Genomic DNA, 23,912 nt, shown 5'->3' on the forward strand with positions numbered 1-23,912 from the left:
TAGAAAATATAGTACTTATTATTTTTAACCATATGTTTTGGGTGGGGGGATACGTGTCAACTACGCTCCCCTGCCTACGCCACTGCATGAAGTCATAATCTAGGAGTCCATTTGTCAAGCAAAATTAGGAATACGTGTAATTCAATATTGTACAGTGAAGTGTTTATAAATAAACGTATTTTACTGTTCAATACATTATTTATCTAATTTTTATTTCTAGCTTTGCTATTCGTACGTACGAACGGGGCGTCGTAACTATTAACACAATTTCTTCAACCTATTTTTCCCCAACATATACCGAATAGTTTCTCTACGTACGCTGGAACACCTGTAAAATCTATTGTCGGTTTTCGAAAAACAGCTTTTGCTTGACAGTAAACAGCGAACGCAACACTTACAGTCAGAGTTATAGACTGAAGCGTACGCGATTCGAGCAACATTTTCCCTCCGTCATACGTTTTAGAAACTGCTTATCAACTCTCTAGTAATGGGAGAAACGTGCCGATATCGTTCAGCCGATAAGTTTCATAATATAGGAAGTAAGATTTCTGTCTCGTAAAATACATAGTCGAGACCGTAACGGAAGAAACGATGCTCTCCAAAGTAGCAAAAAGTAAGTTTTGTTTACTTCTAAAGACGTCTGTCAAAGACAGCTGTAATCGCGTGTAATTTTGCAGGTATTTTCCGGAAATTGACAGTTCGATATTCCATCGTCGCGTTGCTGTTCTTATCCAATACTTACATGATATCATTTCGATTATGTATGAGCGTAGCTATAGTAGCCATGACGTCCAAACCCAAGAAGGTGTTTCACCCCAATTTTACGGACGTAAATGACCACTGTCCAGAAATTGACGGCGGTGGTAATTCTACCGACGAAGATGGTGTAAGTGTATTTATTAACTGGGTCATTACCCCAAAATGAACTGTTTTTGAAAAGATGGTCAAGGAGTTTCATTGGACCAACTACGAGCAAGGGATTATTCTTAGCGCCTATTTCTACGGGTTTCTGGTGACCCAATTACTGGGAGGAATCTTGTGCCAAAAATGGAGTGCCAAGCACACCATGACCATCTCTTTGGCCATGTCAGGTATCCTCTCGTTGCTAAACCCGTTGGCAGCGAGACTCGGAGGCTACGCAGTTTTCATCGGAGTTCGAGTTCTGGTCGGACTGTTTTCGGTACGAGGTCTCATTATTTCGATCAAATTTAAAACTTGAACTACCTATACATTATTTACGAATACATAAATTCATCCAAACGACAAAAGTGTACCCAATTATTTAGGTAGAGCTAGGTAATTTAATTAAACCAAAAACCGTGTTTGATGACTTAAGCTACGTTTACATTATGCAACTTACGTGGAACAATTTGTTGGACCTCTTTTATTCGCGCAACAGAGACTTGGCACTCCGTAGCTTTGGCCATGGCCGCCATTGTGGTCATATTTTTCTCCTCACGATAAAAACTATTGAAAAAAAAACTGTGACGTAGCACTGCCAAGTCCCTACTAATTGAACAGTGGAAGGTTGTCCAACGTTTGTTGCCGCGACACCAATATTCGTTTTCGTATTATGCACTTACATTGTTAATAATAATAATAACAATAATTAGCTAGGCTAATACCCAAGTCACCACCTTAAGCCCAAGTCAAATAAAATGCTGAAAATTTGACCAACAAAGATGGTACATTGTGAACGCCCCTTAATTTAAAGTTTTTATGGTGTTCGATGAAACTAACATATAAGATCCTTGCATATACATCGACTTTATTTATTTATTTTTAGCTTACCCGAGCAAAAGGTAGGCATTTATTTAAAAACGGTTAAACAAGGAAACAAGAGTTTTTTAAATCACCATATTAATTTATATTTATTATAAACATAAATTATATACATTTATATTTATTTATTACGTTCATTTATTTTTTATTTGTTTATAATTTAAATATACTTAAAGTATGTCAGTATTTGAAGTATATATTTGAAGTATATGCCTATCAATGGTAGGGTTGCATACTTTCCGTTTGCTACGCTTATGTCGGCTGGTGGATACCGATCCGGAATCGCTCTTGGGCTACCAGCGTCACTTACTGCGGCATCAACTTCGGATCCATCATCTCCATCGGCATTTCCGGATGGATCAGTAACTTGAAAGAGAATGAGGGTGGATGGCCGTTCATCTTCTATCTCTTCGGTCAGTGAGTCCAGACTTTGGGAACAATGCCCTAATGTATACCATCTCTGACTCTGAATCTCAGGTGTTCTGTCCTTACTTCACATCCCATTCTGGCTGTTGACAGCCTACGACCATCCGGAGGAACATCCGTTTATTTCGCCCGAAGAACTCGAGTACTTGAACCGGGAAATCGAATCCACTCACGGCCATAGTTCTCATTACGTGCGTAAAACGCGTTTCCTTGGCGTCTTTGTATCGGATTAAATTGAGAATACCTTTAATTCAGGACATTCCATGGTTGAAAATCATAAAGTCGGTACCTTTCATCGCTTTGTCAGTGGCCAATTTTGGTCATAATTGGATCCTGGATTTCCTGCAACTACAAATACCAACGTACATGTCACAGGCTCTTAACTACAATATCAAAACCGTCAGTATCACGAGTTCCCTATTTAAAGGGCCATATAATCGTTTGAATTTCGTAAATGAGATGCCAAATTATCATTGGTTCGATCCGCTATCACGAGCTACCGGAAATTCAAATGATGATGTGTCCCTTTAAGATGCCAAACACTGATAATTTTATTTATCTCAGAACGCCTTGTTATCGGCGACACCGTTCATTTTGAAAACGCTCTTAAATTGCGTATCTGGTGCTTTGTCTGATTTCTGTTATCGTAGATTTAATTGCACTACTAACTTCTTGAGGAAATTATTCAACACCGTTTGTAAGTTAAACGTTTTTTCCTTTTTTATGAAGGCTGCTTTTATATCCAGAGTATAAATTACTTTATCATTGAGCCAAAATAGGTTTCAAGTACCTATTTAGTGCGAGATTACCAAAATGTTGTAACTGCTATTTCAGAAATAGTGACTTTTATAATCGGTAGAATATATTTATTTATACTTAGGGAGAATTACTATGTGGAATCCGACCACGTGGTCGAGTTCCACCCCCACCCCCTCAGGCAAAAGTGAGGGGGGAAGGAATATTTTAGGTGGAAGAAAATCCACTCAACGATGTAATTTTCCCTAAGTTGAAATATATACATTCTTGTCGGTATATTGCCCAGAACATAAACATTGTAATTGGCGCGTATCTGTATTTATCGCTTTGAATTTAGCAAGATCACGTTTTACATTGTAAAAGGTAACTGACCTAGCTGTTTTCTGAAACGGAATTAAGTCGCTTTTGTTTCAAGAAAAGAAAGGATAAATCTATTTGTAATATTTATCACCCTTTTACGTCAATTTTTCAGCTTTTTACGGGTCCGCAATCTTTATATTTAGCGTGACTCTGAGCGGCTGCGACGGCCCATTGAACGTCGCCCTGTTATGCGGAGCCACGCTTTTCAGCGGAATGTGCAGTGCCGGCTTTCTCTGTACATACGTTGATTTATGCAGAGAATTATCGGGTGAGGGATTTTTAATTATCTCAAACCTAGTTCTTGGTTCTTTTTTGTTTAAAAAAACCTTTTTTCATCCCCTCAAAACAGCCGTTATGCTGGGACTCGGTAATACAATTGGGAACATCGCCGGCTTGATAGCTCCCCATTTGGTCGGATACATTACCAACGAAGGCGTAAGTCAAGTACATATTTGATTACGACAAATAGTTCGATCGAATAGCCACGGCCATTTTATCCATTGGGCACAAACGAAAGTTTAAAAGTATGAAAAAAATCAATTAAAAAAATGTATTCTTAGAAATAGGGCCTACAAAGGTCTTAGTGCCCTACGAAGGTCTTAAAACGGAACTGCGAATAGCAAATCGAATATATTCGTTGTTTATGATCAAATAGTCGAATATTCGAAAAATATTCGTATAAAATATTTGATATTTGTTAAACTGGTCAAATAACCGTAGTGTTTTTCCTGATTTTTAAGTTTCAAAGCCATCAATTTTTTATTGAAAAAATAAATCTACTTCGCGATGCTTGTTGTGGCGCTGCAACAATGAGACCGGTCTCAAAGTAAAACTGAAACCAAATACGTCAAATTATTTGGTATTAGAAATACTATTTAAAAAGTTAATTGATTATTCAAACTATTCGACGTTTTAAATAATCGATTTGGTATTTGACGTGCCTAAAATAATATTTAATATTCGAAAAATGGTAGTTGCAATTTCTTATACAATATTACGTAAAAATTATGAAGGATTCCGCTATCCACTCCCCGATTCTTAATTATATGTTTTAAACACGAGAATTTACAAGGCGTGGATGCAGTAGATAATGATCTCGTACGTACCGCGGTAGCTTTCAAATGTCATTCATATGAAGGGAGGGGCGGGGGAAATGACGTCAATGTATGACCGACCTTCGCCTAGATGCGTTTATTTATTTAACCCTTCAGGGAGAAAAACGATACTTTTGGAATGAATTCTAATTTGCCAATTTTAAACAAAATACGTGATTACCAAATACAGGTGTAGTCGCAAGAGAGACCCCTCCCATATAATGTCAGAATTTGAGGGAAAGCTACGTGTTTTTTAAATCGTTGTATAAAAAACCATAAGTAACATCATTACCATAAGTATGACGCTTTTCTGTTTTCTCAATGATTGCGTGGCTAGGTACGGAGAACTCTAATTAAACTGTTATTACTAAATTTGAAGGACCAGCCCAGTGTTCCGAAATTACCACTTTTTTGGAATATTGTGCATACCACTGGTAAATAATGTTAAATAGTGGTAAATATGGTAAATATGGTAAATAATGTTAAATAGTGGTAAATATGGTAAATATGGCAAATAATGTTAAATAGTGGTAAATATGGTATATAATGTTAAATAGTGGTAAATATGGTAAATAATGTTAAATAGTGGTAAATATGGTAAATAATGTTAAATAATGTTAAATAGTGGTAAATATGGTAAATAATGTTAAATAGTGGTAAATATGGTAAATAATGTTAAATAATGTTAAATAGTGGTAAATATGGTAAATAATGTTAAATAGTGGTAAATAGTGGTAAATATGGTAAATAATGTTAAATAGTGGTAAATATGGTAAATAATGTTAAATGGTGGTAAATAGTGGTAAATATGGTAAATAATGTTAAATAGTGGTAAATATGGTAAATAATGTTAAATAGTGGTAAATATGGTAAATATGGTAAATAATGTTAAATAGTGGTAAATAGTGGTAAAAATGTTAAATAGTGGTAAATATGGTAAATAATGTTAAATAATGTTAAATAGTGGTAAATATGGTAAATAATGTTAAATAGTGGTAAATAGTGGTAAATATGGTAAATAATGTTAAATAGTGGTAAATAGTGGTAAATAATGTTAAATAGTGGTAAATATGGTAAATATGGTAAATAATGTTAAATAGTGGTAAATATGGTAAATAATGTTAAATAGTGGTAAATATGGTAAATAATGTTAAATAGTGGTAAATATGGTAAATAATGTTAAATAGTGGTAAATATGGTAAATAATGTTAAATAGTGGTAAATATGGTAAATAATGTTAAATAGTGGTAAATATGGTAAATAATGTTAAATAGTGGTAAATATGGTAAATAATGTTAAATAATGTTAAATTGTGGTAAATATGGTAAATAATGTTAAATAGTGGTAAATATGGTAAATATGGTAAATAATGTTAAATAATGTTAAATAGTGGTAAATATGGTAAATAATGTTAAATAGTGGTAAATAGTGGTAAATATGGTAAATAATGTTAAATAGTGGTAAATATGGTAAATAATGTTAAATGGTGGTAAATAGTGGTAAATATGGTAAATAATGTTAAATAGTGGTAAATATGGTAAATAATGTTAAATAGTGGTAAATATGGTAAATAATGTTAAATAATGTTAAATAGTGTTAATATGGTAAATATGGTAAATAATGTTAAATAGTGGTAAATAGTGGTAAAAATGTTAAATAGTGGTAAATATGGTAAATAATGTTAAATAATGTTAAATAGTGGTAAATATGGTAAATAATGTTAAATAGTGGTAAATAGTGGTAAATATGGTAAATAATGTTAAATAGTGGTAAATAGTTTTAAATAATGTTAAATAGTGGTAAATATGGTAAATATGGTAAATAATGTTAAATAGTGGTAAATATGGTAAATAATGTTAAATAGTGGTAAATATGGTAAATAATGTTAAATAGTGGTAAATATGGTAAATAATGTTAAATAGTGGTAAATATGGTAAATAATGTTAAATAGTGGTAAATATGGTAAATAATGTTAAATAGTGGTAAATATGGTAAATAATGTTAAATAATGTTAAATAGTGGTAAATATGGTAAATAATGTTAAATAGTGGTAAATATGGTAAATATGGTAAATAATGTTAAATAATGTTAAATAGTGGTAAATATGGTAAATAATGTTAAATAGTGGTAAATAGTGGTAAATATGGTAAATAATGTTAAATAGTGGTAAATATGGTAAATAATGTTAAATGGTGGTAAATAGTGGTAAATATGGTAAATAATGTTAAATAGTGGTAAATATGGTAAATAATGTTAAATAGTGGTAAATATGGTAAATAATGTTAAATAATGTTAAATAGTGTTAATATGGTAAATATGGTAAATAATGTTAAATAGTGGTAAATAGTGGTAAAAATGTTAAATAGTGGTAAATATGGTAAATAATGTTAAATAATGTTAAATAGTGGTAAATATGGTAAATAATGTTAAATAGTGGTAAATAGTGGTAAATATGGTAAATAATGTTAAATAGTGGTAAATAGTGGTAAATAATGTTAAATAGTGGTAAATAATGTTAAATAGTGGTAAATATGGTAAATAATGTTAAATAGTGGTAAATATGGTAAATAATGTTAAATAGTGGTAAATATGGTAAATATGGTAAATAATGTTAAATAGTGGTAAATATGGTAAATATGGCAAATAATGTTAAATAGTGGTAAATATGGTAAATAATGTTAAATAGTGGTAAATATGGTAAATAATGTTAAATAGTGGTAAATATGGTAAATAATGTTAAATAATGTTAAATAGTGGTAAATATGGTAAATAATGTTAAATAGTGGTAAATATGGTAAATATGGTAAATAGTGGTAAATAGTGGTAAATATGGTAAATAATGTTTAATAGTGGTAAATATGGTAAATAATGTTAAATAGTGGTAAATAGTGGTAAATAATGTTAAATAGTGGTAAATATGGTAAATAATGTTAAATAGTGGTAAATATGGTAAATAATGTTAAATAGTGGTAAATATGGTAAATATGGCAAATAATGTTAAATAGTGGTAAATATGGTAAATAATGTTAAATAGTGGTAAATATGGTAAATAATGTTAAATAGTGGTAAATATGGTAAATAATGTTAAATAATGTTAAATAGTGGTAAATATGGTAAATAATGTTAAATAGTGGTAAATATGGTAAATATGGTAAATAGTGGTAAATAGTGGTAAATATGGTAAATAATGTTTAATAGTGGTAAATATGGTAAATAATGTTAAATAGTGGTAAATAGTGGTAAATATGGTAAATAATGTTAAATAGTGGTAAATATGGTAAATAATGTTAAATGGTGGTAAATAGTGGTAAATATGGTAAATAATGTTAAATAGTGGTAAATATGGTAAATAATGTTAAATAGTGGTAAATATGGTAAATAATGTTTAATAATGTTAAATAGTGGTAAATATGGTAAATAATGTTAAATAGTGGTAAATAGTGGTAAAAATGTTAAATAGTGGTAAATATGGTAAATAATGTTAAATAATGTTAAATAGTGGTAAATATGGTAAATAATGTTAAATAGTGGTAAATAGTGGTAAATATGGTAAATAATGTTAAATAGTGGTAAATAGTGGTAAAAATGTTAAATAGTGGTAAATATGGTAAATAATGTTAAATAATGTTAAATAGTGGTAAATATGGTAAATAATGTTAAATAGTGGTAAATAGTGGTAAATATGGTAAATAATGTTAAATAGTGGTAAATAGTGGTAAAAATGTTAAATAGTGGTAAATATGGTAAATAATGTTAAATAATGTTAAATAGTGGTAAATATGGTAAATAATGTTAAATAGTGGTAAATAGTGGTAAATATGGTAAATAATGTTAAATAGTGGTAAATAGTGGTAAATAATGTTAAATAGTGGTAAATATGGTAAATAATAATAAAATAAAAAAATCTGTGAATGATTAATGCAAATATATTATTTACCATTATCTACCATTATTTACCGCTTTTCCCATTTTATATCATAACGGTTTTTACCATTATTTACCACCTGTTAAATACCACTTCGGAACGCTGGGATCATAGACCAATGCTTATTGAAAATTGAAACGCTTTCAACAGTAAAATAATGTTTCCTTGGGCAAAATAATAACAAATTATGGAATTGGAACATAAAATTGGCTACTGTAAACATCCCATTCGACTCTGAAAGAGCAATTTTTTAATTTCAGAACTAAACGAGTTCGTATTTATCGCTTTGTGGTAATTTGGTATCACCAAAAGAAAATAGACATATTCGGAAAGGCTCTAATTTGAACCTTGTTCGCTCTTTGTCAATGGTTTAAGTGTAATCAGAGATGCGAGCCCCAGCCCCCAGTTTGGGATAGTAGTGTCAGACGATACTAGCGACTCTGGCGGGATTTTGCGTAAGCTCTCTCGTTCGCCTTTTTGTGGTCGGCTTACGCACGTACCTTGTTCAATGCCCGAAAGAAGCGTTGCCAGGCGTACCAAAATTTTGGTACATTTCGATAATTTTACTTCGAAATCTTGGTCGTACCATGATTGTTCCAAGAATTCAATAATTTTCAGTTTTTGACCTGGCAACGCTGCCCCAATCTAGTATCGCGCCGCGAAGGGGGTAAGTACCGTGGATAGGGCATAAAGCAGTGTCTCAGATTACAGAGACTTTCTGTTTGTGTTCAGTACTGGATTTCTCATTAGGCACACTATAGGCACGTGCCCAGGGCGGCAAATTTCTGGGCCAGAGGTGGTAAATTTCAATCTTTAAATATGTGGGTTTTTTTTTAATTTTAAGGGCGCCATTTTCATTAGTGCCTACTGCCTAGGGAGGCAAATTTATAAATCCTATTTTATTTTGGTATCACTAACCGAAATCATTCAGTGTCGTACATATGAAGCTTATGTTGGAAAAACAATCCAGAATTATTGAATCGGAACGTAAAATTGTCTAATGTAAACAGTCGCTTAGTTTCTGGAGGTAGTTGTTTTGAAATTTGAAACTTAAACTCGTTTTGTGCGCAATTTATCCGCCTCTACCTAACCTGGTTGTTCTGCCAAAGGAACTACTGACAAGTTAGAGAATACACTTAAACGAAGATGACGCTTCTATCCTATGGTCTTCATGGAGCCATCTTTACGGCATTGATGATGCCAAACCTATTCTCATCATATTGGCTGATCATTAAATATGGAAACCTAAACGGAGGTTTTAGCTTGAACAAATTAGCTACTGAATCTACATTGCCCGCTTGATTCTTTAACGGCATCGGTCGGCGCTTGTAGCGCCACGGTGTCCGCAGAACCGTCCCTTGGGTAGGGCGAGCGGGGCAGTGGCCCAGGGCACCAAAATTTTAGGGGCGCAATCGAAGATTTTCATTTAAATTAGATATTGAACAATTAAAAATTTCCACCTAAGGTTCTGGGTGCGCCATTTTGTTTTTTTGCCCAGGGCGCCATCTGGGCTAGGTACTGCTCTGGGTGTCCGATATTGGAAACATTTCCAGTCAAATATTGACAGTATTTCAAAATTACGTTTTTGACCGTGACAGTACCTTTACATTGAGAGGTAAAGCCGGCTTATGTAACTGCTTTTATACCCTAACATGGCGGCGTATTTTCACGTGCAAAATGAATTTTAAGATCCACCAATTAAACACGAGCGCAGTATAAGGGAACGACGTTAGGCCTAATACCTTTAACCAAAAGTGATATAATTACCAAAAGTGTGACAATCCCTGTACTTTCGTATGCTAAAGGTTTAATGAATGCTCGACACGAGATCGACCACATAAAAGACTATTTATTGTCGCCTTTCTGGATCTTTTTTTTTCGTCTATGGTATTATATCGTAGGTAGATGGCGATAGCATCTCCACAGAACCACGAGAAATAAAAAAATACACTAACTTTGACCAGTGCTACTTAGTTCCTCCGTTCCTCACTACGAGGCGTTATTCGTTGGTTTTAACTTCCTTCCCTCCCCAAGGCATACTTTATCTTCTCCCCTCCCAACTTGTATTTCGCTCGTAACATTCATTCAGAAATAGGTCCGATTGACACACTTTTGCTAATTATGTCACTTTTGCTTTAACTCGTCGTCTAATGTTTTTCTGAGGAAACATTTCGCGATGCAATTTGAAGAATTGCGTTTTCGCTTACGATTCGTGTCCACTAGTTTATTTGTCCAAGGTTTTAGGATCCGTAGAAATTAGAATTAGAACCAAATGGTGTCTTTCCCACAGAGTTCCTTGAGCCAGTGGAGAATCGCCTTCTACTTGACCAGTGGCGTGTTCCTAGCCACGGGAACGATCTTCTTGATCTTCGGCACGTCGGAGGATCAGAATTATTTGGGTCTACGAAATAAGGAAGAAAGCCCGTTGGCCTGTACCGCCGATTCCCGCAGCCAGCGTCTAGAGAACACCAAAGAGTCGCACGCCCGGGATAATCTCGGGGCTGACTTGAAATTATGAAAATATTCTTATTAGGCAGCCAGTCGATGGAATTTGACTGCATTTGCAAGGATCATTGGTGGTTTTAAGCGACGCCTGCGTGACAGAGAGAAAGAAAGTGAATGTACGGCAAGGCCAATAACCTGACGGAACTTGACGCGCGAATACTTTCGAGTGAAATTGAACCTTCAGTACCATATTGATACGTTTTGCAAACTCGGTCCATTTTGGAACGCGTAAAGACTATTTTTAATACTTAATTTTCGTGTTTCTTTTTAAATTTCATTGACTGAAAATTGCGTAATTTTGTAACTTAACCTGGCAGTTCGGTGTTTAATTTATTATAAATAACCGGGATTCAGATATCAGTTAACGTTGCAAATTTATTTCGCGTTCGCGAGAACTCCAATTTTTTGTAATTTTATTTTAGAAACCTTTAAACTGGGTGTATTCCTTCCTCCGTTTTCAAAGTTGTACCTGACGGGTATAATCCGTAATCTATTCCATTATGAAACATTTTGGGCGAAAATTGTTATTTCCATAAAAGTGGGCCATGTTCTGGCCGTTTCAAGAACGAGTTTCCAATAGTTCGAGTTGAGTGGTAAACAGGAGCTGCCAATAGTTGTAGAGGAGGGGGAAACAAATTTAATATTACTGGGGATTCTCGAGTCGTTGCGCCCTTGTCGCGTATGCAAACTATGCATCACACTATTTACCAGATGCTTCGTTAGCGTCTACGTAGTAGTCGTTTTATATCCACACCCTCTTTAAAAATACAAAAATTGACGGATTTCCTTGTATACAAGAAAAAAAACCCAGCCTAGAATCGCCCGAAGTGGTATTGGACGTTTCGTAATCATTCCGAATACGGTAATTACCGTGGATTAAAGGTCCGCTTAATAGCTAACCTTCAATTCCTTAAACGATCATTAAAGAGATATATTATAATCTACAAATCTATAATAACGTCCCAAAAGCCGCGACACTTTTTTTTTTATACCGATTCTCAGTTTTCGATTTTCAAACGATGTAGTCGTGAATTCCTAATTACAATTTTGCCACCGTTTGTAGAATTTTTTTCCGGAAAATCGTCTCGAAGTGTTTTCTGAGGAACCCATTCCGAAGCTATCCGCGAAACGACTCCAATCCTCGCGGCGCGGCGCGACCACACTTATAAGTTCGGATCTCATCTAGTTTCAAAGAGGACTGCGTCGTTTCAAGTCGTTCTTTACTAAATGAAAGGAAAAACTTGTCGAACCACCTTTTATACGTTTTTATCTAGCGCGCTAAATAGCGAAAAAAACCATCGTAGATAAAATCGCTTTGTAGTATTTTACCTTTGACGCGTTCCTAGATTGTTTCGGAAGTTGAATCAGAATCGACGCGTTATATTTCAAATAGGAGGCGCGCGAAAAGGACTTTGACTTTTTTGGATGTTTTTAAGGAAATCAAGATGGAAAATAAACTGTATAAAGGTATTTAATCATTTATATTAGCCATTTTTTGTTGGTTTTGATTCGGCATAGCTAGATATTGTTTTCAAAGCTTGGAAGTTTAAAATTACTTGATTATGAATCTTAAAATTTATTTGATTATGAAGTTTAAAATTACTTGATTATGGAGTTTAAAATTACTTGATTATGAAGTTTAAAATTTATTGGATTTTGAAGTTTAAAATTACTTGATTATGAATCTTAAAATTTATTTGATTATGAAGTTTAAAATTACTTTATTATTAAATTTAAAATTACTTGATTACTAAGCTTAAAATTACTTGATTGTGAAGCTTAAAATTATTTGTTTATGAAGGTTAAAATTACTTGATTGTGAAGCTTAAAATTAATTGATTATGAAGGTAAAAATTAATTGATTGTGAAGGTTAAAGTTACTTTATTGTAAAGCTTAAAATTAATTGATTATGAAGGTAAAAATTAATTGATTATGAAGGTAAAAATTACTTGATTATGAATCTTAAAATTTATTTGATTATGAAGTTTAAGATTACATAATTACAAAACTTAAAATTAGTTGATAAAACTTAATATTATTTGATAAAGTTTAAATTTTATTTGATAAAGCTTAATATTATTTGATAAAGCTTAATATTATTTGATAAAGCTTAAATATTATTTTATAAAGATTCAACATTATTTTATAAAGATTCAATATTATTTGATAAAGTTTAGAATTAATTGATAAAGTTTAAAATTACTTGATTATGAATCTTAAGATTACTTGATTATGAATCTTAAGATTACTTGAATATTAAGTTTAATTTTACTTAGGGTTAATATTACTTAAGGTTATGAATTTTTTATCTTAGTTTCTAATAATTTGCGAGCGGTTTTGACATTCATAGGCCGGGAATTTTGGAATCGGAGTTTTACGGGTCTAAATAATTTAACTTCTAAAATATCATCGCATATTGTCAGAAGTAAATGAACTGAAGTTATCGAAATAGCGCTCAGAGTCGGAGGGCGTTTTCATTATGAAGATGATGAGAAAATCGAGTCAAATAAAAGCTAATTTCCATCCCGGTCTTTTGACGCGATAAATTGCACTTGGGAATTGTGGGTATAGCTATTTCAATGTATAAAAAATTGTTTCATAAAAACCAAAACATTTTTTTTCGGCCGAGGAGCGCGCCAAATTTCAAATTCGAGGTAAAACTGTAACTTCAGAAGGAAAACGCCTCCAACATGGGGAGTATAGCAGTCTGATAACTTCGGTTCATTTACTTTTGATATTGCCGGGTGGTTTCCCCCCCCCCCCCATTGGGTATATTGGCTGATCTCGTGACGCGGGGACTATCAAATTTAAGATTTTCAATATTTCACAATTTTATTTTTTATAGGGTAAAAATCTTGTGACTCAAACGTGTCCAGGACGGATTTTTTAAGTTATTTTTTGTCTCTCGTTGTAAATTTCGTGAAAAATAAAATTATCGGTTAGCCGTTAAAATGTATCGGGTAGGGCTCATTCCTTGAATGTATTGCGTACATAAAATTGAACGCAATTGGTAATTCTCTGGAATTCGATTATAACAGTGTAATCCGAGGGGGAATTACCGCAAATTGGTATGTCGCTCGTCGGTTATTTTAGTAACAATGGGTATTTTTGGGGCCAGGGTTAAGGTTAAATTTTGGAAATTTATTTCTAAGAATTATTCGATAGTGATTCACTTTTTTCTTATACGATTATACGCAGCGTTTTTTCGGCTCGTTCCCGTCCACTATTTCTTGATCTTCATGATCACCATGGCGACCGTCTTGATGTTCAGTTGTCGATTGTGCTTAAGCGTTGCCATGGTCGCCATGACGACCCGACAGTCCGAATCGGACGAGCACGCGGCAAACATGACGGAAAGATGTTTCCACCTCAACCAAACCATGTTTGACAACGACACCGAAATTTTCTCATTCCCGGTAATTACACGCGTGACTAAACGTAGCAATGGTTCCCATTTTTCATTGGTTTAGCAATAGACGCTTAAACAAAACCTGTTCAGCTATTGCCTAGAAGCAGTAATACATACTCTGTAAAAGCGCGCGCTGCTTAATATTTCAATATAGAAGGGCTCGTTCAATTTCGCACGCGCCTCCTGATCGAAAAAAATGTGCACGCGCTATCAAATTTAGCCTCACCATAGAGATAGTCTTTATGAGCTTCACAAATAAATCTTACATAAACACATGACTATTTAATCAGTGGCTAGCGCATGCGCATAGGGGAGGAAAGAAAAAGAGAGCGGCATTAATTGAAGTGTCTATTAGCAATCACGAAATAGGCGAGTTTCAATAATATCTGACACACGCGCAGTTAGACGATGGTACTTTGACGTCATACCTCGCTGATCCATGATTGCAGCTTAGACCGGATTTACCGAAGGTGGGGCCCTAGGCAGATTTTGGTGGAGGCCTATGTAAGGAAAGCGTAAAAACGCAAAACCCTCATGTCCCGAAGAAAAATCCATTGATTTCATCAGTGGTGGGGGCCTTCTGTTGATGGGGGCCCATAGGCCTGTGCCTAGTAGGCCTAGTCCTGGCTTAGACTTCCCTCTGTCGTGACAAGTACCATCCTAATAGTTATTTTTCAAGACGATAGATAGCGGTGTGGTTATTGAAACCCGCTTATTCAGATACCTAGGAAAATAAACTGACTAACAGTAACAGCCAATGAAATTGGGAATCATGGCCACGTTTAGTCGCTTCGATTATAACCAAGGAGGATAGCAAGGGAGGTGAAGTAGGCGGGATGCTGGCGCGTTCATCCCGCCTACTTCGCCTCCCTTCCTATCCTCCTTGTTATAACAGACGTCTAAAATAGGCCTAAACATTAATGACACGTTATTTGTATAGATGAGTAAAGAATTCGCCTGGTCAAATAAGCAACAGAGTATGATTCTCGGCTGTTATTTTTACGGCTTTATCGCCACCCAAATTATCGGTGGCATGTTGGCCAATTTGTGGAGTCTCAAGTGGACGATGACCGTCTCCATCGGGGCTTCGGCAATCTTGACCCTATTGTCTCCGTTGGCCGCTCGAGCCGGACTCATTCCCTTCGTCATTCTTCGGGTCGTTCTCGGACTGTTTTCGGTATGAGTTCCGAAGCGGGTTGAAGTGAAGGATTAATTTTGACTGGTCATATCTCACTCTAGGGGACAGTGTTGGCTAGTTGCTACTGTTTCACCGGGCGTTGGGTCCCGCTCGGCTCTCGCGCCGCCACCGCCTCCCTCATCGACGTGGGCAGCAACTTGGGCACAATTTTGTCCATAGCTATCTCGGGGTATTTAAGTACCCTGGAGGAGAACCACGGAGGATGGCCTTACATTTTTTACTTCTTTGGTACGTTGATTTCAAATCGTCTGTCTGTTTTCATAAAAACTTGTCGAGGTTAACGGTAATAGTTAGTTGGCTCGCGTGGCATGAAGGGCTTGCCACCACCCTCCTTCGCATTGTAACCCGGCCACCTGAATAGGTGTTTTCATAAAATCCGGCTATGTTGTTTCCCCCCCCCCGACCCAAATTGCCCCCTCAGTCTTTGAAGGGAGTTCAGTTCAGTACTTTCCAGTTCTAAAACCGTCGGCGCGACTCGCATGAATGTACGTCAACAAGCTGGCAAACATGTTTCCTGCAAAATCAATAAAAACCAAGGACAACAGACTGTTACGTGTCCCTTCCTAGAGTATATCACCTCCTAGGCTGTTCTTTGATGTGGATTTTATGAAAACAACTATTAATGGCTTTAAAAGTCACTCGATGACTTAGGCCTAAGGTGGTGCCTTGGGTATTAGCCTAGCGGATTATTATGTATTTATATTCGACTAACTTTACGAGTGTATTTTTTTTCGCTATAAGGTTGTCTGTCGTTACTGTGGGTCCCATTCTGGATATTAGCGTTCTACGACTACCCTTCCGACCATCCAGGAATATCCGAGACGGAATTGAAGTACTTAACGGACGAAATTAAGGATTCGACCAAATCCAATAACGTAATTTCGATAAATTTGTTGTGAAATAAGAGACGCATTAAGAGCCGCGTGGTCAATGTTTTAGGCGATATCGAGGATACCGTGGAAGACAATTTTCCTCTCGGTTCCAATGTGGGCTCTGATGATCGCCAATTTCGGACATAATTGGGTTGTGGATCTCCTTCAACTTCAATTACCAACTTACATGTCGCATATTTTGGGATACGACATTAGCACGGTGAGAATTTTAATTAGAAAACCAGCCCACGTTCATTCTATTTCCCCAATTAAGCCACTAAAAGTGTTCACATTCTGATACACCGAAAACGATTCGCGCTTTTTTTAAAGGGGAACGGCCAAGCTTTTCCAAATATGGCCTTATTTCCGTATCAAAAGATTAACAAGACGTTCAATATACTAACACGTACCTTTGTTTGTCTTGAAAAAAATGGCTTTTGGCCCAAAAAGTTGAAACGAAAAATAACGCCAGGTGTTTGGGTTTGAATTTTCGCCGCCATCTTAGGGGCTGCCGCCAGCGCCCCTAACCCCGTATGAGCGATTTGCGAACTATCCAAACTTTTAAAATCGCGCAATTTAGGCTTAGATCTTCTATAACTGGAACGCGCCGCGCGTGCAAAACAAATTTTTCGCGTCTTCAGCAGCGCGGGCTTTTACGTTGTTTTTCTGTCTCACCAACTTCTCACCGGGTGTCGCGGCGGACGCGCGCTTTCCGATTTCCCGAAATTTCTTTATTTTATTAAAAAATTAACCACTCAATATTTTTGATACGGTTTTTAATGGGCTATAGGGCTATCTAACTGGTTAAAGCTTGACCGTTCCCCTTTAAGACATTTTTCCTCGCCACTATCTATCAATTCCACTTAATTGGACGTTGATATATATTCTAATCGAACTAATTGACATTGTTATCGTTATAATTAAAGCGTTATTTATTTGGTCCTTTTCTGTAGAACGGGCTTTTATCGGCATTGCCGTTCGTGCTTCGATCAATTCTCAACTTTTTAGCCGGAGTTTTATCGGACTGGTGCATTCGGAGGTTTAAAGTGTCCGTCACGTTTTTGAGAAAACTGTTTAATACCGTTTGTAAGTTTTCTATTATCCCATTCGTAGCAAATTAAAAGTATTTGTTATCTAACTTTCAATTTCCTTTAGCGTATTACGGAACGGCCCTTTTTATCATCGGAGTCACCTTGAGTGGTTGCGATGGTCTAGTCACTGAGATTATCCTCTGTGCAGCCATGATCTTCCTGGGATTTTGTAGCGCCGGATTTGGCTGCACGTTAGTCGATCTGTGTCCGGAACTAGCTGGTAGGACCATTTCGCTCGTTATACGCAATAGCCCAAAGTGCCCATCTAGGTCACAAAAAATGTGGGCTTGAGGCACTTTTTATTGCGCGAATTTCCCGCATTACGGCTCGTAATTTAACGCGTGTATTACTCCGCCTAGCTACGATTACGGGTCACAATTTACCGCGTGTATCACTACGCCTAACTATGTAAAATCCAAAAATTATACTTCTTATAAATATTTAAATTAAAATAAACCATATTTTAGTCTGAAATTGTTTTAGAAAGTTCCCTGAAAAATCACCGACAGCCTGCGAAGGTGCGCATTTCGAACGAATAACCAGTGGCGTAGGAACGGAAAGAAAATTGGAAAGGGGCGCCAAATTGTTTTAGAAGGGGCGCAAAAAGCCCACCGATGAGGGGGTCGCCAAATTTAGCATCCAAGCTGTACCCCCCTTAATCCAAAATGTTCCTACGCACCTGCGAATAACATTAACAAAATTAGAAAGATTAAATACTTATCTCGTAAACGAAGTATTATAAACTTCTGATATAGGTTATTAAAGTTGAGGCGTATCTGATTTCTGGCATTTAAACTTAATGAACGTTTCGTAATATGGAAAACATTTAAAAATATTACATCGCGATTAAAATATTTCCTATCGGGGTATCTTTTGAAAGAGTTCAGATTTGAGAAAACTATCTCAATTCGAATTGTCCGCTAATCTAAGTATTTTAAACAGGTATCATACTGGGAATCAGCAACACATTCGGAAATATTGCCGGAGTGGCGTCACCTTTCGTAACGGGTCACTTGATCAACAAAAATGTACGTTCGTTTTTCTTCCACATACTCGATATCAAAAGACAAATCGAGGTTTAATTGTCAGGTGGCGGTTTTTTTTTCACTTTAACAATTTGGACACCGCCTTTTTAATTTGCAGGATACAATAGCCCAGTGGAATAAAGTCTTCTACATCGCCAGCGGCATCTTCCTGTTTTCCGGAACCATATTCTGGATATTCGGTTCGTCGGAGGACCAGAAATACTTGTCGTCGAATGATGACGAGTCCTCGGGGCCCGAGAAAGGCGGGGGGCCCGAGAAAGACGACCAAGAACCTTCCAAGTTCAAACATCAAGATAGCGGCGATTCTGTCTCTGTTAAATCCAATATAACCGGCATATCTTACATCACCAAGTACGCGGACGAATCTTAGCCGATTGTTGATATATTTTTTTAGTTATTTAGCCCCCAGTTTGGAATGGAATCCGAATAGGATAAAAACCGGTGTTATTTATCACGAATTAAACGTAAAATTGTAAAATCGCGATGTATTGTTTTAACAAATATATTATTATTTTATATTTTTTTCTTTTAAAATATCATCGCTAGTTTCTTAATCATAAACTAGGGGGACTACTTGTTTCTTATCATTTTCACGAACGTGAGGTTTTGTTTGGTTTCCATAATCTGTATTGATTTCTTACAAACTCAGTGGCGAGTTTCGCTCCTACTTGACGTCGAGAGACGGTGTTGAGGAAAGCGGGTGTTGAGTAAAGTTTATTACTACTAGTAGCGTATAGTATATACGCTTAATAGTTAACGGTGGACTGTGGTATAAACTTATCCTAGGGGTAGGAAACCGTTCAAACCATATTTTAACGAGAGAGCTCGCGCAATCGAGGGGCATATCAAATTACTGTTTTTTTTTGACAGATTTGTAAGCCCGATAATTATCGCATTTTCCTCCAAATCGAGCTTCTCGAACGGAGAATCATAAAATTGTTGGAGATTATATGAATAATACGTGGTCCTTGCTCGTAAACCTCGTCATGTCGTTAAATGTCCTTTAAAAATAATTTATAAATAAATTAATTTGTTCTAGAAATGTCGAATTTTTTAAAATTTTGTCTCGTCCTCGGACTAACCTTATCGATTAGTGGCGAATCAGTTGGTGAACCGGAGGTTAGAAACGAAGCCAACAACGTCATCACCTTGGGTTTCGTCTTCGATATCACGGGGTCAATGAAGGATGACCTCCAACAGGTCATCAGCGGAGCGGAGAAAATCCTGGCCACTATTCTTAGCAAGAAAGAGCGGAGTTGGAGTTTCAACTACATCTTGGTGCCATTCCACGATCCCGGTTAGAGCGCCTTTCGATTTTTAATTAACCAGCCGAAGGCTCGAAATTGTTTCTTAAAAGGCCAATTACTCCGTTTAATATTTCCCTATTAATGTCAGTGTTTTAGAAATATATCGCTAGTAATATAATCTATCATTTTAACGATCGAATAGCCCGATTAAAAAAGATATCATTGACCCGCTTTTTTTCTTTCTTGAAATTCGTATTAGGGAGCCCGCACCTTAATTACGACTAATACCTTTGGTTGGAAAGCCCCCGTTTAATTACAATATTAAACTTGATGAAATTCTTTGATTATGCTAATTTTCCAACGTGGGTTCGGAAATTAGAGCAATTCAAAAACGCTTTATCAGATATTTAGATTATAGCTCAAGTTAAAAAATACATATAAAAAGGAAATTAATGATGCCACTTAGAAACTGGCGTGGTTTATAGCCGAGATTTGAGCTCACGCCGTTGTACGATCATAACGAGGCGCGGATTTTAAGCCTTGGCTAGAATAGAAGGTCATTTACCTAATTTGCTCCTTTTAAACTAGTAATATACGTGAATTAAGGAGAAATTAAAAGAATTTCGTGAAGAACATTATAAGTTATCCGAGAACGTCTAGGTGATAACGAATCGTTGTTTACAAATGCATTTTCTCGTAAATTTATTTGACCATTTTTTTCTTGATTCTTAGCGACGGCGATCAGCCAATGAATTTTAAAATACGTGATACATCTTATATTCAACGTAGTTTAAAACCTGCCCGTTTCGCCAGAATGCAAAATATGAAACTTTCATATCTCCCTAAGTTAACTTTTTAAGGATAATCTGTTTCGCCATAAGTGACATAATTACTCATAAGTATGCCTCTGTTTAACATTTTAGAAAATTTAAATGAGACCTTGTTTCACTCGGAACATACAACAAGGAGACCGAAAACTCAAAATTATTTTATAATCTTTGCTCTTTTGAAAAGGGTACCATGGAAACGAAATCACGTGATCGCGAGGCACGAGCAAAACTATTCGCGACCGAAACGAGTCTAGGTGGCGTAACGGCGCTAGCTTCTACTAGGTTGCGCCTATGATCTAGCGTCTGCTACAGACGAATTAAAAAGTCATAAGAACGTTTTTGCTGATGACCCGTTTTTCGGAGAGGGGTTTGAAGGTCCCATTGTTCGGTTTTTCACTTATATCTCGGAAACTATGCGACATGACCGCTACACAAAATGAAAGCTGATTAAATTTGCTACAGCTTTTACTGGTCACGTTTTTGGATATCTTGTATAGTTTTCGAGATATCCGCTCTTGAAAGTCTGTAATTTTGGAAAAAAAACATTTTTGCCTCACATTTTTTGCTCTTTTTGACCGGGTAACCCTTCTACGATGCACCCAAAAAATAAATGCAGACCATTAAATTCACTTCAATAATATATATTACTTTACTATTGTATCTATTTTCCTTCCAATGTTAAAGCAATTTCAGTGTTGAGCGTGAAATCTGAAGTTTTGCGACAACTGTCGACTAATGAATCTTTCAATTTCTCACCATTCCCAGTCAACGTATTGGCCTAAATATGCACCATTATGTCCAAATAATGAGTACTGGACCTCTAAATAGCACAGATACTTCATTTTAGAATATATACTTGTGGGCCCGCTGACCAGGTTCCTCACACTTAATTAAAGAAGATCTAGACCATTTTAATGGGAAAATATGTTGATATGACCATGTTTGTGCATATATGAGTGTCTATAAGGCATTAGGTTAGTGACGAGAAGTGAAGTCACATTGGCTAGTTGGCTGATTTTGCCTTCACCCCTCTCTTTACTGGCTTTTTTAAGGGAAACTCCCTTTTTCACCCACTTTAGAAACATCATCACAAACCAAACACTTGCTGCTCATTTTGACGACACAACACTCACGACATCGTTAAATGTTACACCAAAACATCCCACTGAAACAAACAAAACAAACTATGACAAAAACAAACAAATGAGTGCCCAATTAGGTTATAACTAGCAGTAAAGCACAAAAACAATTTATTTTTTGTGTAAAAATAACCTAACCATGTCACAAAATGCTAGCCGAAAAGCTCAGTGTCTATTAAAACTATGAGACGCGTTATCGTAGCGATCGCCGTCTATTATTTATGTTAGATACAATAAATCTTCAATAAAACAGCTAATTAAAAATTAGATTATTTACCTTCCAATGATGTATTATTTACTAGCTTTAATACCCGGCTTCGCCCGGGGTCTTAGTTTTAATGAATTAGATCTGATTTGTACGTAAGAAAGGTAAACGCTTTACAAAAACGCAACACACGTAGCAAAAACGGTAGCAAAAACGCAACACGTCCTGTACTTAATAATCCCAACTAAACCTCCCTTTCTTTCACAGGTCGGGACGGGCGCAAAGAACTAAAGAGATGATATTAGGGAAGCAAAGGGGTGGAAGTCCAAAGTCGAGTAAAATAAAATTGAATTATGAGTAAAATTGAATTAGATTAATAACCATGTCAGGTATTTGGAATTAGGCGCGTTTAGTTGGAAATCAGGCCCTGAACATTGAGTTAAAATTTCAAAGCTCTAGAGCTAACCGTTCTCGAGTTTTTGGAAACATGACATACAAATAAATGAACAAAAGGACAAACTTTAAGACTTATAGTTATAGATTATATGGCGTCGAAACATAACAAAAAAGATGGTGATTTTCCAGTCCTACCAAATTAACATTTTTGGGCGCTAACGATTTGAAAAAGGTATGTCTAACAAAAATGCTAAGGAAAATAGATAAAATAGTAAAGTAATATATATTATTGAAGTGAATTTAATGCTCTACAACCCTATGGCCGGCATTTATTTTTTGGGTGCATCGTTGAAGGGTTATCCGGTCAAAAAGAGCAAAAAATGTGAGGCAAAAATGTTTTTTTCCAAAATTACAGACTTTCAAGAGCGGATATCTCGAAAACTATACAAGATATCAAAAAACGTGACTAGTAAAAGCTGTAGCAAATTTAATCAGCTTTCTTTTTGTATAAGTGGTCATGTCGCTAGGACGCATAGTTTCCGAGATATAAGCGAAAAACCGAAAAATGGGAGGGGACTTTTGATATGTTCACCTCCTAACTAGTCCAAACAAAGTTACGAAGTCAAAAAATGTGTTCCCAACATTTCCCTATACAATAGTATAGAGGGAAAATTCCCTCTATACCATTTTTTGAGGATTCGTTGACTAGACTATTAAGTTACATTTTGATACTTAAACGCGTTTTATTTATCGACCGTAATTTTATCAACGATGAAAGTAGGCAGTGAAACGTTCGATTTCGCAATGGCTAACTAAATTCATACGAACATTCGTTACTTATGATCATAGTAAAGATACGAATGTCTTTTAAATATATTTGGCTTTGTAATAGGTGTTTCTATAAAATACGTTAGGTCACGTGTAAATGTTTTTTCTACGTCGCTAGCTTAAGTTATTGAAGATAGAGAGCGTGCGCTGGAGTCGATAAAGATTTTGGTATTTGACGTCGACGTGCGAAACGCGCGTGCCAATAAAGCACTAAAAAGCTTAAGCTCGTGACGCGGGGAAAAACATTTTATTCTTCTAATTTTTTAATGATTTATTTTATAGAAACACCTATTAATTACAGGATTAACTTTGTTTTAAATAGAAATTGGGCCAGTGACAGTGACCTCCAATCCAGATTATTTTCTGCAACAATTAAAGTATTTGGACGTTCACGGAGGTGGCGATTGTCCTGAAATGAGCGTAGGAGCCATCAAATTGGCACTCGACCATTCATTACCAAATTCGTTTTTGTACGTTTTCACCGACGCAAGGGCTAAAGATTACTATTTGTTGGACGAAGTTTTGAGACTGGTACAAGCGAAGGAAACGCAAGTAAGTCCAGCGAATAAGGATTTGGAAATATGACGTAAATATACGTCACTCATGCTTTTTCCAATTGGAAAAAAATCATACCAGCATGGTGTGGATTCTTTTGTCTTGTTCTGGGATTTCAGAGTAGACCTTAGAAGTCATTTTTTACGATTCTGTGGTGGAAAATAGTTATCGTCAGAATAAAAACTTTTTCCCAAAATGGTTGCCTGTGGCAAAACTAATTAGATGTCTATTTATGGTTGCCTGTGGC

General features: G+C 35.6%; 3 protein-coding genes across 5 annotated transcripts in view; all 3 read left to right on the top strand.

The window, feature by feature from the left end:
• Window positions 1–323: 323 nt before the first annotated feature.
• Window positions 324–11,166, top strand: LOC149935384 (putative inorganic phosphate cotransporter). Its single transcript, XM_090181600.1, has 10 exons — window positions 324–613; window positions 678–886; window positions 941–1,180; window positions 2,009–2,195; window positions 2,260–2,399; window positions 2,464–2,607; window positions 2,773–2,905; window positions 3,437–3,592; window positions 3,674–3,759; window positions 10,634–11,166. The coding sequence occupies exons 1-10, from the start codon at window positions 592–594 to the stop codon at window positions 10,859–10,861; spliced, it is 1,545 nt and encodes a 514-aa protein (XP_090037726.1). The 5' UTR covers window positions 324–591; the 3' UTR covers window positions 10,862–11,166.
• Window positions 11,167–13,802: 2,636 nt separating this feature from the next.
• On the top strand, window positions 13,803–19,405 carry LOC149935385 (dietary and metabolic glutamate transporter-like). Of its 2 annotated transcripts, none has more exons than XM_090154747.1 (9): window positions 13,803–14,265; window positions 15,199–15,435; window positions 15,498–15,684; window positions 16,198–16,331; window positions 16,396–16,548; window positions 17,282–17,414; window positions 17,484–17,639; window positions 18,362–18,447; window positions 18,563–19,405. In XM_090154747.1, exons 1-9 carry the CDS (start codon window positions 13,948–13,950, stop codon window positions 18,833–18,835), a joined length of 1,677 nt encoding a protein of 558 aa, XP_090010873.1. In that variant the 5' UTR covers window positions 13,803–13,947; the 3' UTR covers window positions 18,836–19,405. The 2 variants fall into 2 exon arrangements, with proteins under 2 accessions (XP_090010873.1, XP_090010874.1); XM_090154748.1 differs by lacking the exon at window positions 13,803–14,265 and adding an exon at window positions 14,674–14,728.
• Window positions 19,406–19,415: 10 nt separating this feature from the next.
• The window catches only part of LOC149935386 (hemicentin-1-like), a 30,884-nt gene continuing 26,387 nt past the window's right edge, over window positions 19,416–23,912 (top strand). For both annotated transcript variants that reach the window (XM_090154744.1, XM_090154745.1), the window contains exons 1-2: window positions 19,416–19,762; window positions 23,433–23,662. In XM_090154744.1, coding sequence (XP_090010870.1) covers window positions 19,507–19,762; window positions 23,433–23,662 — 486 coding nt within the window. In that variant the 5' untranslated portion in view covers window positions 19,416–19,506. The remainder of the gene's footprint in view (window positions 19,763–23,432; window positions 23,663–23,912) is intronic.

Source organism: Leiobunum rupestre, chromosome 7, assembly GCF_980474605.1.
Source record: "Leiobunum rupestre chromosome 7, qqLeiRupe1.1.hap1, whole genome shotgun sequence".
Classification (NCBI taxonomy): Eukaryota; Metazoa; Arthropoda; class Arachnida; order Opiliones; family Sclerosomatidae; genus Leiobunum; species Leiobunum rupestre.

Excerpts from the sequence above, each read along its gene's own strand:
- LOC149935384 (XM_090181600.1), top strand. The coding sequence starts at position 592 with ATGCTCTCCAAAGTAGCAAAAA. Across the intron at positions 614-677 it reads GCTCTCCAAAGTAGCAAAAA|GTATTTTCCGGAAATTGACA; the intron begins GTAAGTTTTGTT and ends GTAATTTTGCAG. Across the intron at positions 2,196-2,259 it reads GTTCATCTTCTATCTCTTCG|GTGTTCTGTCCTTACTTCAC; the intron begins GTCAGTGAGTCC and ends TCTGAATCTCAG.
- LOC149935385 (XM_090154747.1), top strand. The coding sequence starts at position 13,948 with ATGGGTATTTTTGGGGCCAGGGTTAAGGTTAAATTTTGGAAATTTATT. Across the intron at positions 16,332-16,395 it reads ATTCGACCAAATCCAATAAC|GCGATATCGAGGATACCGTG; the intron begins GTAATTTCGATA and ends TCAATGTTTTAG. Across the intron at positions 16,549-17,281 it reads TGGGATACGACATTAGCACG|AACGGGCTTTTATCGGCATT; the intron begins GTGAGAATTTTA and ends CCTTTTCTGTAG.